At 58.1% G+C, this 14,593-nt stretch overlaps 1 protein-coding gene across 1 annotated transcript in view; it reads right to left on the minus strand.

Annotated features, from left to right (window-relative positions):
• Window positions 1-14,593, minus strand: part of CHD5 (chromodomain helicase DNA binding protein 5) — an 80,847-nt gene that overhangs the window by 20,354 nt on the left and 45,900 nt on the right. Inside the window, exons 20-32 of the mRNA XM_031663976.1 lie at window positions 14,148-14,279; window positions 11,329-11,446; window positions 9,866-9,990; window positions 8,521-8,752; window positions 8,177-8,287; window positions 7,724-7,896; window positions 6,228-6,402; window positions 5,522-5,614; window positions 5,272-5,360; window positions 4,734-4,852; window positions 4,150-4,294; window positions 3,584-3,743; window positions 234-313 (exon numbers count right to left, since the gene is read on the minus strand). Of these exons, the coding sequence (XP_031519836.1) occupies window positions 234-313; window positions 3,584-3,743; window positions 4,150-4,294; window positions 4,734-4,852; window positions 5,272-5,360; window positions 5,522-5,614; window positions 6,228-6,402; window positions 7,724-7,896; window positions 8,177-8,287; window positions 8,521-8,752; window positions 9,866-9,990; window positions 11,329-11,446; window positions 14,148-14,279 (1,752 nt within the window). The remainder of the gene's footprint in view (window positions 1-233; window positions 314-3,583; window positions 3,744-4,149; window positions 4,295-4,733; window positions 4,853-5,271; window positions 5,361-5,521; window positions 5,615-6,227; window positions 6,403-7,723; window positions 7,897-8,176; window positions 8,288-8,520; window positions 8,753-9,865; window positions 9,991-11,328; window positions 11,447-14,147; window positions 14,280-14,593) is intronic.

Genomic DNA, 14,593 nt, shown 5'->3' on the forward strand with positions numbered 1-14,593 from the left:
ACTGCAGGGCCTGGGGCCTTACCAGGAACAGAGGGCGGGGAACGTGCGCTGGGCTGCGAACCCAGTCTCCTGGCTCCCATTGTTTGTTCCCAGTCTGCTCCTCCGGACTCAGAGCCCCGAAAAGGGAGCCAGGAGGCCTGGGTTCCACCTTGCTGTGCAGGGCCTGAGAAGGTCCCCAGACCCAACCTCCACCCCACATACACCACAGACCCAGACACCAGCACGTTCCACACCTGGACTTCTAGGGGCTTCTTTGGCTTCTGCATCCCCGGGTCCTTCTCATCCATGTAGCCCAGCTGTGCTTCCATTTTGTCTGAAAGATCAAGGGAAAGAGGTGAGACAGGTGGGCTCAGACGGAAGGGGTAGGGCAGGGAGTGGGGTGGCAGAGAGGAGAGGTGGGGCTTGGCCTTCAGGAGGCTCCATTGCAGCCAAGCACCTCCAGGAGAGACAGGCAGGATCCCTGGCTAAGTCAGAGAGGCCAGGCCTATGACTTAGTAATGTTTGGAGGCCCTTGAACCCAGTGAGACCAAAGTGAGGGGCTGTCGGGACAGGGCCCCACACAGCAGTGGCTGCTCATCTGGAGGCAGGGAAGTGAGGCAGACGGAGGCCCAGATTGGGAGCCACGCCGCCTGGTCTGGTCCTAGCTTTCGGGCAGGCTGGCTGGCTGTGTGCCACTGGAGAGGGTGTGAGTTTCCTCCCTGCCAAGTCAGCCGCCGACACACTGCAAAGTGCTGGTCACTTATGCGGCTCTGAGAAGCCCTGGGAGGTGGGCACAGCTGGGACAGCGGAGGCTCATGGAAGTTAGGTGACTTGCCCAAGGTTAGACAGAGTTCAGGCCAAAGCCAAGAAGCAAACCAAGATGTGTCCACCTCCAAGGGCTCCCTTGTGCTTGGAGGCGCAGCTTCTCAGGGCCTGGCCTCACCCATCACCAGGGGGATAGCTATGTCCGCCCCAGGCCTGTGAGGCCCAACTGAGGGACCAGGTATTTAACAGGCATTTGCTTCACCCAAATAAACACCTAGATCACCAAAGAGACACTTGGGCACAAATGACCCAATTAAGTGTGCAAAGCATCTGAAAAGACATTTCTACAAGTCTACAAATAGCCAATAAGCACACGAAACCACACTCAACGTCCTTGGCCCAGGGAAATGCCAATCAGAACCAGAGTGAGACACCACCTCACACTCCCAGGACAGCTAGAACCATGAAGGCAGAGAACAAGTACTGCTGATGACGTGGAGAACCCGGGACTCTCGCACAATACCAGCAGGAACATAAAACGGTACAGCTACTTCGAAAACAGTCTAGTAGTTTCTCAAAAGGGAAAACAGAGTTATCACATGGCCCAGCAATTCCATTCCTAGATATCTGCCCAAAAGAACTCAAAACCTAGGTCCACACAAAAACGTGAAATACACCAGCATTATTCACAGTAGCCAAAAAGTAGAAACAACCCAAAATCTATCGACAGAGCAATGGATAAGCAAAATGCAGTAAATCCATACAAGAAAACGTTACCGGCCAGGCGCAGTGGCTCACGCCTGTAATCCCAACACGTTGGGAGGCCGAGGTGGGTGGATCACCTGAGGTCAGGAGTTCAAGACCAGCCTGGGCAACATGGCGAAACCCCATCTCTACTAAAAATACAAAAATTAGCCGGGTGGTGGCAGGCACCTGTAATCCCAGCTACTCAGGAAGCTGAGGCAGGATGGCTTGAACCTGGGCGGCAGAGGTTCCAGCGAGCCGAGATCATCACTTCTTACTGGGCGCCTGTTTCTCCAGACAACAAGAGCCGAACTCCTGGCCAGGCGCCAGGCTCACGCCTGTAATCCCAGCACTTTGGGAGGCCAGGCAGGCAGATCACAACGCCAGGAGATCGGCGAGACCATCCTGCCGAAATCCCCGCCTCTACTAAAAATACAAAAAAGTTAGCCAGGTGGTGGTGGGCTGCAGTCCCAGCTACTCGAGGCTGATGCAGAGAATGGCATGAACTCCGGAGGTGGAGCTTGCAGGAGCCGGAGACTGCACTACTGCACTCCAGCCTGGGCTAATAGAGCAGACTCCAAAAAAAAAAAGAAAGAAGAAAAGAAGGTCGGGATGCTGTGGCCTGCCTGTAATCCCAGCACTTTGGGGAGGTCGAGATCGGGCGGATCAAGGAGGTTCAGAGATCACACCATCCACAACATGGTAAAACCCCGTCTCTACTAAAAATACAAAAACTAGGCAGGTGGCTGGCCGGTAGCCCCCAGCTGCTGGGGAGGCTGAGGCAGAGAATGGCTGTGCGAACCTCGGGAGGCAGAGCGTGAGCTGAGATCCAGCCACTGCACCTGCAGCTGGGTTTGCCAGAGCGACCCTACCAAAAAAAAAAAGCAAAAAGGGCCGGGCGCCGTGGCTCAAGCCTGTAATCCCAGCACTTTGGGAGGCCGAGACGGGCTGATCACGAGCCTGTAGACCACCATCCTGGCTAACACGGTGAAAACCCCGCCTCTACTAAAAATACAAAAACTAGCCGGGCGAGGCGGGCGGGCGCCTGTAGTCCCAGCTACCGGGAGGCTGAGGCAGGAGAATGGCGCGGAACCCGGGAGGGCGGAGCCAGCGAGCTGAGACCGCCACCGCACTCCAGCCTGGGCGACAGAGGAGACTGCCTCAAAAAAAAAAAAAAAAAAAAAAAAAAAGAAAAGAAAAGAAAAAAGAGCGAAACTCCGTCTCAAAAAAAAAAAGAAAAAGAAAAAGAAAACATTATCAGCCATAAGGCAGAATGACTGAAGCACTGATGCACACTGCAATGTGGATGAACCTGGAACCCCAGGCTGAGCGACAGAGGCCAGACACAAAGCCTCACGCACTGTGTGGTGCCATACGCATGAAACACCCAGCATTGCGAAATCCCGAGACAGGAAGCAGGTTAGTGGGTTAGTGGCTGCTCAGGCCTGGGGTCGAGAGATAGGCAGTGGCTGCTAATGGGTACAGGGTTTCTTTTTCAGGGGAATGAAAACATTCCAGCCTTAGCCAGTGGCGATGGTTGTACACCCTGCAAATATACTAGAAATCACTGAAGAGTACATTTTTTTTTTTTTTAGATGGAGTCTTGCTCTGTCCCCCCAGGCTGGAGTGCAGTGGTGTGATCTTGGCTCACTGCAACCTCCGCTTCCCAGGTTCAAGCGATTCTCCTGCCTCAGCCTCCCGAGTAGCTGAGATTACAGGCATGTGCCACCACACTCAGCTAATCTTTTGTATTTTTAGTGGAGACGGGGTTTCAACATGTTGGCCACGTTGGTCTCAAACTCCTGAGCTCAGGTGATCCTCCCGCCTCGGCCTCCTAAAGTGCTGGGATTACAGGTGTTAGCCACTGGGCCCAGCCAGTTTTTCAAAAGAGTGAATTTTGCAGTAGGTATATAAATTATATCTCAAAACTGTCATTAAAATGAAAAACTCTCTGGAGAGTGACATTTCAGCAAACAGAGGCTTTGGGGGAAGGAGAGGCCGTCTTCTGTGGGGTGTGGGTTAGACTAGGGGGTTGCTGTGACCTTGCCACTTTCCATGACCCCGGTGCCCTCCCCGGCCCGCCCAGCCCACAGACCTGGCAGGCTCAGCGGGGCTGGCGGGAGGTGGGCAGGGCTGGCGGGCACTGGTGTGTTGGGGTCCGAGGAGATCACCTCGCCTGGCTTCTTGCCCTCGGGCCCCTCAGGGATCAAGTCTGGGGTGCTGTACTTCCCGTTGACATGCTCAAACTCCTGAACCTGGGGTGGTGGGAGGGAAGGTGGGAGGGAAAGAGGGAGGGCAGTGGTGGCAGCTCAGCCCTAAGAGCCTCAGGGCAGCCGGGCGGCTGAAGGTGTCACAGGCTTGGGGTAGCTGCTGCCACCGCCCAAGGCTGGCCAAGCCAGGTCCCTCCCGACCACAAGCTCCCCTGCCCACCCTCCTACCCCGTGTGTCCTCCCACTGTACGTAATCCACCATCCTGACCTCCACCCCACAGGCCCCTCAACCAGAAAGGCTTTCCAGGTCAGTCCCTCTGGCCTGACTCAGACCCTGGGCGGCTATGTGGCCTGAGACAGGCACTTGTTTTCTGACCACTGACCCCCAAGGGACAGCAGCAGGAGCCCAGGCAGCCACCAGGAAGGGCCCTACAGAGAGCTACTCACCCACCTTCTTCCTAACTAGTGACATGACCCCGATGCGCGTCAGCACGTGCTGCCTGGAGAGGCCCTCCCGGGGCACGCCGTCTGCGAAGGTCTCCGCACCGTCCGCCCCCGGCTCACACAGGTGCCGCATGAAGAGGGACACATAGGCTCTGGGGTGGCGGGGGGACTGGGGCTCAGGGAGTGGGGGGCCGGCAAGAACTCTCTGAGAGGGCAGGCGGGACCCCGGGGGACTCCTGGATGATCATCAGCCATCACCCTGCTCCCAGTCAGGCCTGGGCCAGGCCCGGGAAAGGACAGAGAGGGCCTCCCTGGCAAGGGGAACTCCTAGGACAACCCTGGCCCTGGGTGACCGGGATCTTCCTCGCTGCCATAACACCCACTGGTCCAAACCAACTAGTCAGTGGTTTCTGCAAATCAGCCCTGCCCGGCACCAGGACTCCAGCCACCCAAAGACCAAATGGCAGTGAACTTTCCAGACGGCCTCATCCTGGTGGGAGCAAATGCTGCCCTCCGTAGGGCTCCCCCGCAGGACCCTGTCCTACTCAGGGACAGGTGGCCACACCCTGGGCCACCACCTAGCCCCTTTACCTAAACTCCTTCTCGCTCTTCCCTCGAAGGTCCCGCACCAGCCAGTGGGAGTTGAAGGCGTCCTGTGGGGGCATGCCCCAATGCCATGATGGCGTCTGGCCGCCCCTCCCACTGGCTGGCTGGCCTGCGCACCTGGCGGCGGGATGAGCATGAGCCCAGGACAGAGACAGGGTGGGGGCGGAGGATTCTGGGATGGGGCCATGGGAGGAAGAGAAGGCAGGAAGGGGGCACAGAGAAGGCAGGAAGGGCACAGAGAAGGCAGGAAGGGGGCACAGAGAAGGCAGGAAGGGGGGGCAATAGAGAAGGGGAAGGAAGGGGTGAGAGAAGGCAGGAAGGAGAAGGAAGGGGCACAGAGAAGGGGGGTGAAGGGTGGGGGGGAAGGTGGTGAAGGGGGGAAGGTGGCCGAATGGGACTGACGGGCGGAATGAAAGCCAGTCCACCTGGCATGAGACCCTGGGCAGTGTCCCAGCCCTCCTCCATACCCCAGGGGCAGCAGGAAGCGGGGGCAGAAAGAGGTGCGGGAACAGACAGGCCCCACCTCGATGTTGCCACCAACTCGGGCGAGAAGCGGGGGCAGGGGCTTGTCCCTGTCACTCTTCAGCTGCCTCCGGGATTGTCGTCGTCCACCTGGGGAGCAGCCCGCCACAGCTCCTCAGGTGGGAGCCCAGAGATTCCTGACCCCCCTCTTCTGACCCCCAAGGACAGCGGCACCCCAGACCAGCCCCGCCCCTGCTGCCATGAGCTCCCCTGACGTGCCCTCAGCAGTAGCCCAGACCACTGAGACTCACTCTGCCCTTCTGGCCTCTCTTCAAAGTCCTCGTCCTCATCCTCGGAGCCAATGGAATATTCTGACTGGTTATCGGAGAGCTCATCCTGCCACTCTGCAGAGGGCCAGACAGAGGGGCACGGAGTGAGCTGTACAAGCAAAGCCCACCCTCAAGTTCAAGCATGCCCAGGGCCATGCCGAGCCACTGCACCCCAGCTCCGTAAGACAGCAGTGACAATGACAATGGCCCACCTACTTCCTGTGGGTTCATTTAATAATCCCAGCACCACCACATGATACACTAAGGGTTATGTGTACCCACACATTACACGTACTGCACTGTTCTGTGCACATGGGGCTTGCCCAAGGCCACGTCACGGGCAGCGGTGAAGTCACTGAACTGATGCCACACCTTGTTCCCCCAAACACCCAACACCTCTGCACCTGCCCCCAGTCCCCTTTCCTCCAAAAAGCTGCCTCCCAGCTCCAACCAGCGCCACCCAGCGTTCCTGGCCCACACCTCCGGGGGTGTCCTGCACAGGTATGCCCCGACAGAATCCTGCCCCGCCCTCCGCCTCTGGGTATGGGGCACCATCCCTCCTGCCACACTCGCCCAGCTCTCCCGGCCCGCACCTCCCGGGGGTTCTGCACAGGGATGCCCTGACAGAATCCTGCCCTACCCTGCACCTCTGGGCAAGGGGCACCAGTCCCTCCCTCCGGGCACGCACCCTGGTCCTCCTGGGAGGCGTCGTTGTAGTTGACCTGCTTGCGGATGCGCTTGCCCTTGCCCAGGTTGCGGGCCAGGTCCTCCTGCTGCTGCTCGTAATGGTGCCGCAGCAGCTTCTCCCAGTAGTCGGGGTCCACGTTCTCCTCCTGCTTGATGATTTCCCGCTCTACCTCCTCCTGGGGAAGCCAGCACCACAGGCTCCATAGGAGCGGCCATCTCTGCCCTCCCGGAAGCCTCAGACTGCCTCCACCTGACCTGCCCTTTGCCCCCTTGGGGCTCAAGGATTAATGGGATGGCCTGCCTACTCCAGGAAGCCTTCTCTGATCACCCTAGCCCTAGCTGACCTTCCTCTCCCTGCCCCTATCCAGTCAATCATTTATTCATTCATCCATTCACAAAGCAAGTATTTCCTGGCCTCGGGCCAAGGACTGGGGTACTGAGTTGAATAAGCTCCCGTGCCTGCCCTCAGGAGGCTCCTGGTTTCAAAGGGAAAGGTCATGGGCTCACTGGGTCTGCAGGAGGGCTGGGGAGCAGAGGAGGAAAAGGAAAGGCCCCCAGGACAGACCCACAAGGAGCCCCTCGGGGACAGATGGGCTTTGCCTGGTGGAGAAGGGAGAAAAGCGTGGGGCAGACTAGGCATGGTGGCTCATTCCTGTAATCCCAGAACTTTGGGAGGCCGAGACAGGTGGATCACCTGAGGTCAGGAGTTCGAGACCAGCCTGGCCAACATGGCGAAGTCCTGTCTCTACTAAAAACACAAAAATTAGATGGGTGTGGTGGTGCACGCCAGTAATCCCAGCTACTTGTGAGGCTGAGGCACGAGAATCACTTAAACCTGGGAGGTGTTGGTTGCAGTGAGCCGATATTGTGCCATTGCACTCCAGCCTGGGCGACAGAGCGAGACTCCATTTCAAGAAAAAAAAAAGTGTAGGCCGTTCTGGAATGTTGGCGGTCCAGGTGCAGGGCCGAGATGCAGGCCCTGAGGAAGGGGTGGGAGGGCATAGTCAGGTAGGGACTGAAACCAGACTCTGGGCACAGGGCTCTGCGCAACGGGGTGGCAGATCAGCTTGCACTTCAGAGAGTGGGGAAGCTGGACTGGAGCCGGGATGATGCCACGGAGCGGGCGGCTGATGTGTGCAAGGGCAGTGGCCGGTCCATGTAGTTGTACTGCCCTCAGCACTGCCTCCGTCCCTTCCCTCACTGCTATGCCTAGTCCTGAGCCCACAGGTGGGGCAACAGGGCCCCGGCGGGGACGGCTGAGCACGTGGTTGGAGAGCAGAGCGCACGCTGGAGTGCGGGGTCACAGCAGGGGGCGCTAAGGCAGGAGTTCGGGGGCCACAGCAGGGAGGGCGGGGCTGCGGCTGGAGGAGGGGGCTGAGGCTGGAGGGCGGGGTCACAGCTTTCGGGGCTGGCTGTGGCAGGAGGGCGGGGTCACAGTGGAAGGTGTGGGCGCATTGGAGGGCGGGGCTGCGGAAGGAGGGCAGGCCGGGACCTTACCACGCCGTCCTCCTCGCGCACCACGTACTGCGCCACCTTGAAGGAGCTCAGGTACTCGTTCATGTTCTGTAGCTCCGTGTCGTCTGTAGCGTCCTGGTTCCGGTCCAGCAGCTTAGAGATGGCCGCATCGTCATAGTGGATCACACTGCTGTCCTCCACATCCTTGTTGTCACCTGGGGAGCACGCAAGTGCAGTGCGGGGACAAAGACTGCCCTGATCCAGCCCCAGGGACCCAGGAACAGACTCAGAACAATGGCCCTTCCCATCCCCACCAGGGGCTGCAGCTGAGAGGCGTGGTGACCAGACAGAGGAAACCGCGCTGTCACAGCTCCGTTCCCCGTCCACCCGGCAGTCCCAGGACACTCAAGTGAGGGCGGGTCAAGGAACCCCTCCTCTGCAGGAGCAGCCACCTGGCTGCAGGAGGAGCTGAGACTAGGCTGGGTTGACCCCTACCTGGTGGGGTGCTGCCGTGCTTCTTCTTTGCACTGGCAGCCAAGTTCCCCCCTTTGGAGGACTGGACATCAGGGATGGGTGTGACCGGCCTCTGGCCCTGAGACATCATGCCTGTCAGACAGAGGAGAGCACTGGTGCAGGAGCACAGAGGGCTGCAGGAGCACAGACGGCTGTAGGGTTGGCGGGCAGACACCACCCTGGGCTGTCCTGGCCAGGAGACACAGGTTGGGGGTGCAGGAGAGAGGCTGTGTGTTGGAGCGGGCAGGGACCCCAGCAAGCCCTGGATAGGTGTCTCAGCGGGACCACCCCAGGCCCCGCCGTGCTCCCTCGGAACAGAGGCCCACCCTCCACGTCGTCTTTGAAGAGCTCCTCTGTGCCGAACTTGAGGATGTCATCCAGCTCTTGCTTGGTCATGGACCCGGACTTGGAGCCGAGACCAGGTCGCACCACCAGGTGGGTGAGCATCATCTTGCGCTTGGCCACCTGCGTAATGCGCTCCTCCACTGAGGCCCGAGTCACGAAGCGGTAGATCATCACCTTCTTGTTCTGGCCGATGCGGTGGGCGCGGCTGAAGGCCTGGGGAGACTTGCACCTCAGCACCTGTGGCTCACCCAGGGCTCCAGGCAATGGAAGGGGTCACACCAATGAGCTCAAGAGCATGGAATGGGGTGCATGACTGTGTAGGCAAAGGCATGTGGTGCGTGCACCCCTGCAGCTGGGCTCCCTCCCTGACTGCGGAGCCTCCCACGAGCCTGGGTGCCAGGCTGGGTTTGGAGTGGAAAAGCTCCCAGCCAGTGGAAGCAGGCAGGACTGCAGGTGTGTAAGAGTGTGGAAGGGATGACACGGCCAGTGTGCTGAGTGTAACTGAAGCCACACAGAGCTTCATGGGGGCCATAGGGAGGTAGGAGGAGGCTGCATTTCCCTGTGAGCGAACCACTAATGGGACCACAAGACCATGTGCTGGAGGCGCGCAGCCACCTTCTGAGGGCAGCAAGGAGCTGAATCTGCCCAGTATCATACAAGGAAGTGCCTCTGTGCGGCCCTGCATGAGGTGACCTGGGTGTGGCCGTGTATATCCGTGTGCATGGGCGCACACACGCGTGAATGAGAGACATCAATTTGTATGTGTTCCCCTACATTTGTAAGCGTTCGATGTGTGTGTCCCAGTGCCCGAGAGGGGTGGCCAGGGACACGAGGGTGGCTCTATTCCCATAGCCCCTCCCCCCGCAGCCCTTCCATCCTTCCTTATCAGCCCCATCTGCCCCCTGTACTATCTCATCCTCCCCTACTTACCTCCCACAGGCCCCACTCTCTGCTCCCCGCCCCCTCCAAAATGGGTGCCCCTCTGGGTCCCAGGGCTCCCTCTTCCTGCCTCCCTCCTTGGTCCTGAGGATGGGAAAGACCAGATCAGAGGCCCCAACAAACTGCTGTGTGCCCCGGGACACTTCCCCTGCCTTCTCCCTGCCCTCTCCAAGCCTGTTTCCTCCTCTGGACAAGGACGGAGCTGGAGGGATGAGCTTCCACTTACTCCCAGGGCCCGTCTTGGGGCCGAGACTCCATAAGGGACGGAGGCCCACAGCAGCAGGGTAGGTGAGGGGGCCATGGCCAGGAGGGCATGAAGGACAGAACCTGTCTCAGGCCCGGGATGAGAGGCCCCCTGGGAGGGTGACGGGTGGCAGCGGCACAGACCTGGATGTCATTGTGCGGGTTCCAGTCCGAGTCGTAGATGATGACAGTGTCGGCTGTGGCCAGGTTGATACCCAGGCCGCCTGCCCGGGTTGAAAGGAGGAAGCAGAATTGCTGGGCCCCGGGGGCTGAAAAAGAGAGGCCAGCAGATGGGGGTGTTTGTGGGGGTGTACCTTGGGCGGGGAGATGGGCGTGGCAGAAAGGAGGTGGGGAGAACAGAGGGAAGGAACTGCAGCAACAGGTCCCTGGCAGAGAAGGACAAAGCCGGAGACCCCATCAGAGACAGGTGGCCATAGCTGCACTCAGGGGAGCCAGAGGGGAGGCCTGCCCAAGACCACTCAGCCCCCAGCGTGCTCTGAGCCCTGGCCCAATGGGAGGTCACTGGAACGAGGAGGTCAATTTTCAAAGCCCAGATGAGCAAAAAACAAAGTGCAAGCCGCCAGCAAAGTACAAGCAGAGCCCAGAGAGCTCAGTCCTCCATGTCCCCCCAGCTTCCCACCCCCGGCTTCCCTTAGCCCACCGATGCTGCCAGGGCAGCCCGGGAAAACTCAGGGGCACAGCTCCGGGGCCTGGGGTCCCACCCCACTGGGCAACCCTGTCACAGGATGGCAGGTTCTCAGCCTCTCGGGGCCCTTCAGTGACCTGGGACTGACCACAGCCCCCACTGGAGCTGCAAACAGGCCCCCGGCACACCCAGGGCTTCAGCCACTCCTGCTTCCACATGTGGCTGGGCCACGTCTAGACCCGGAAACTCAGAACTTGCTATTCCTCCTGGCTCTCTGGCACGAGTGTGCAAAAGGAATTACTGCTTCGGGTGTTTGGAGAGCGTGGTCCAGCCCCTTTCTAAGGGCTGACGCCCCAGGGAAACAAAGCTTGTTACTATTTGCTGCAAACTTGCTACTGAAGCTTGCAGCTGACTGCTTCCCACTCCAGAAGTTTCCTTTGCTACAGGAGAAGCTCCACTGGCAAGACCCTCCTCGCCTCTGCCCTCGTCTCTCCTTCCCAGCCAGGGAAGACCGAGCGTGGGTGACTCTGGGGGAAGAACCTGATCATGTGTGGCCTGGCCGTTTCACTCTCTCCTGCCTCTGGAAGTGGCCCCAGGTAGCACATGCATCTCTGTACCTCCTGCCACCATTTGCCATACGGCAGGCTCTGTCCAACACCACTTGTCACTGGGGCTTATCTGGTGTCAATATTAGAGGCCCCCGTCTGCCTTTCTCATTGTCTAACTCCATTCCCAGCAGGTGTTATCTGCTGGGCCCCTCAGAACTCCGATTCCATGGGAGGAATCCTTTTAACACTGGAAGCTCAGGGGAAGCTGCCGAGGCCTGGGACTGGCCTGCTGTCTTCAGCTGTTTGTGGCTCTGCTTACACACCATTGGCTGGGTGGCCTGGCTAAGAACCAGGCCTGGGAGAAGAGGCCAAAAAGGGGTCTCAATCAGAACCCTTGGGCGGGATGGGGGTACCGTTGAATCTGTCGATCGCCTCCTGTCGGAGGCCGCCGGTGATGCCACCATCAATCCTCTCATACTTGTAGCCTTCGTACTCCAGGAAGTCCTCCAGGAGGTCCAGCATCTTGGTCATCTGCAGGTGAGATGGGCACGTGAGGAACTGCCAAGGAGCAAGGGACCCCATGGGCCATGGGCAGGGACCCCGCCACAGCCAGGGGAGGGAGAGAGCCGCCTGCTAGGTGGGGACTCAGCTGGGTCCCAGGCAGGCCCAACTCAGGACTCTGGGGAAGAACGAAGCTTCCAACCTCACCCCGCGGAGCTAATCCATCCTCCTGCCCAGCCCCGCAGCCACTTGCCTAAATCAGGGCTCTGACACGAGCCTCCCCTGCTCCCACCACACAGAATTAAGCTCCATCTTCTTGCCCTGTATTCAAGGCTCTGCTGGACTAGTGCTCCTTCACAGCCCCCAGCCATTCCAAACTACCTGACTCTCTTTCTGGAATACCCACCCCCTTCCTGCCTAGGGAACACAAACATCACCTCTGTGATGTCTTCCCTGATTTCACTCCTCCCCATGAGAAAAGAAAAGCAGTCCCTTCTAAGCTCCCATGACCCCGTGTAATTCCCTTTATTCTCAAGAGAGAGAGAGTTTAGCTGGATATAAAACTATCAGCACACATTTTCCCTCAGTGCATTGGAGATTTTGCCACGGTCCCTGCCACCTGTTGTTAAGAAGACTGAGAACGATCTGGTTGCCCTTATTTTGTAGGTACTAGGTCTAAAGTACCTAGGGGTTCTAAAGTGTCTAAGGATTCATTTATTTATATTTATCTTGCTTGGTACTCCAGAAGGCACTCCAGATCTGAGACCTCACATCTCTCTCCAGGTCTGCAAACTCTCAACAAATCCAGCTTCTTCACCATTTTTTCTCTTTTTTCTGCAACTCCAATTGGATGATTGTTGGAGCATCTCAAGGTGTCTTCCATGTTCTCTCTGTTTTATCTTTGTCTCTGTACACTGCATTCTGGGGAAATGCCTCAGCACCAGGTTCCAATTCATCAATAAGTTCTCTTCAACAGTGTTCAGAGTCTGTCCAGTCTGTTGAAATGTTTTATTTCAATTTCATGCATGTTTCTATCCAGTTGTTCCTATTTCAGTTCTTCCTGCTTTTGCTTAATTTCTTCTTTATTTTAGGGTGTCAATTACTTCATCATTTTTGAGGATACTAAACACGTCTACATAAAGTCTTTTCAGGCTATCCTATTCTTTCTTTCTCTCTCTCTCTCTCTCTCTCTCTCTCTCTCAAGAGACAGGGTCTTGCTCTGTCCCTCAGACTGGACTGAAGTGACAAGATCATAGCTCACTGCAACCTTCAACTCCTGGGCTCAAGCAATCCTCCTGCCTCAACCTCCCAAGTCGCTGGAATTACAGGGTGAGCCACTGCACCCAGCCCCTATTTTCTTTTTCTTTTTTTTTTTTTTTGAGACAGAGTCTCACTCTGTAGCCCAGGCTGGAGTGCAGTGGCCGGATCTCTGCTCACTGCAAGCTCTGCCTCCTGGATTCACGCCATTCTCCTGCCTCAGCCTCCTGTGTAGCTGGGACTACGGGCACCCGCTACCGTACCCAGCTAATTTTTTTTTTTTTTTTTTTTTTGTATTTTTAGTAGAGACGGGGTTTCACCGTGTTAGCCAGGATGGTCTCGATCTCCTAACCTCGTGATCCGCCCGTCTCGGCCTCCCAAAGTGCTGGGATTACAGGCGTGAGCCACCGCGCCCGACCCCAGCCCCTATTTTCTTACTTGGATTCTATTTATTGCTTTGGGGGATGTCTCGGCATTCACTTTTGTATGGGTTTGGAATTGGGGTTCACAGGCTCATTTTGGGCAGGAGGGTCCTGTCTCTGCCGCTTGCCCCACGTGCACATTTCTGGAAGCTGTGTTTCCCATTATTGGGTATCTCAAGGCCTCTGACCAGACTTGCGTCTCGTGTTCGTACCGAGGTACTGGGGGGTGTGGATCCATCTCCACTCTAGCCACTCCTCGGCTCGGCCGCTGCTCTCAAACTTGCCCTGCTTTCCCCAGTATTCTTTGCGCTGAAGCAGCCCAGCAGGGTGAGCCGGGGCTGCAGGCGGCGGACGCTGCTTTCAGTTGATGTTTGTGCACAAGGAGCCATAGCCCAGACTCTGGGTTTGAGCAAGGGGCCTGGCTCAGTCGGCCCACAAGAGGAGCATTTTTAGCCCCATGACCCTGTAGGATCATCACTGTGGCCTCCAACACAGAGCTGACCACAGGGTCAGGTACCTGTCCCTTGAGCTGTCTCCCACAGTAGACTGAGCAGCTTGAGGACAGGGACTAGATCACTGGTCCCTGCACCCATGTGCCAGCACAGAGCCTGACTATGACAGACACAAACAAAGGGATGGAGAAAGAAATGAACACATCTGAGCCTGCAGCCCTGCCTCCAAGCCAACAAGCCAGGTGCCAGTAGCCCCTCAGGGCCTATTGGAGAGAGAAATTCCTCCCAACCGTACCCCAGGGCCCCACCTTAATGAGAAACCAAGCTGCAGGGGAGGAGGGGGCTGTCTACCAGCCTGGCTATGCAGACCAGAAGGGCAGGTGCGGGTAGATGCTGCTCTTTATGGCAACTGTGCTCTGAGCTCCTCAGCTGCATCATGCCAGAGCACGGGGGCGTGACCCCCGACACACAGTCACGTGACCCGCATGGGACCGGCACTGGGTCCTGAAGGGTGCCAGCAAGTTTGCGCCCCCAAACATCAGGGCAGGATGCTCTCTGTGGGGTGTGGAGCCGCGGCGGGGCTGGGCAGGGGCAGCGCACCTGGGAGAAGATAAGCACACGGTGCCCCTCGTCCCGCAGTTTCTTCAGCATCTTCTGCAGCAGCATGAGCTTCCCTGAAGACTTGACCAGGGAGCTTCCATCGTAGGAGCCATTGGGCAAGACAGGGGCCTCCTGCAGACACAGCAGGAGGTGGGGCGTTGGCGGGCTCCCCTCTCCGACTGCACCAAAGAGGCCGCAGGGAACAGACAGGTGCCGAGCAATGGGGTGATGGCCTGTCTGCCTGCTGAACATGAGGCCGACACCCAAGCCAGGCTCCACAGTGCGGGGTAGACCGTGGGTCCCATGGCCCTGGCTCCAGGCCCCCCGTTCCCAGGCAGGGCTCACAGCTGTGCCAGCCCTACCACAGCAGCGGGTTCCACATTAAGTTCCCCAGCACCTTCCAGAGTGGCCACAGGCAACCTTCCATGATGGCCAGGGAAACCTAC

The sequence above is a fragment of the Papio anubis genome, chromosome 1 (genome assembly GCF_008728515.1).
Source record: "Papio anubis isolate 15944 chromosome 1, Panubis1.0, whole genome shotgun sequence".
Lineage (NCBI taxonomy): Eukaryota > Metazoa > Chordata > Mammalia > Primates > Cercopithecidae > Papio > Papio anubis.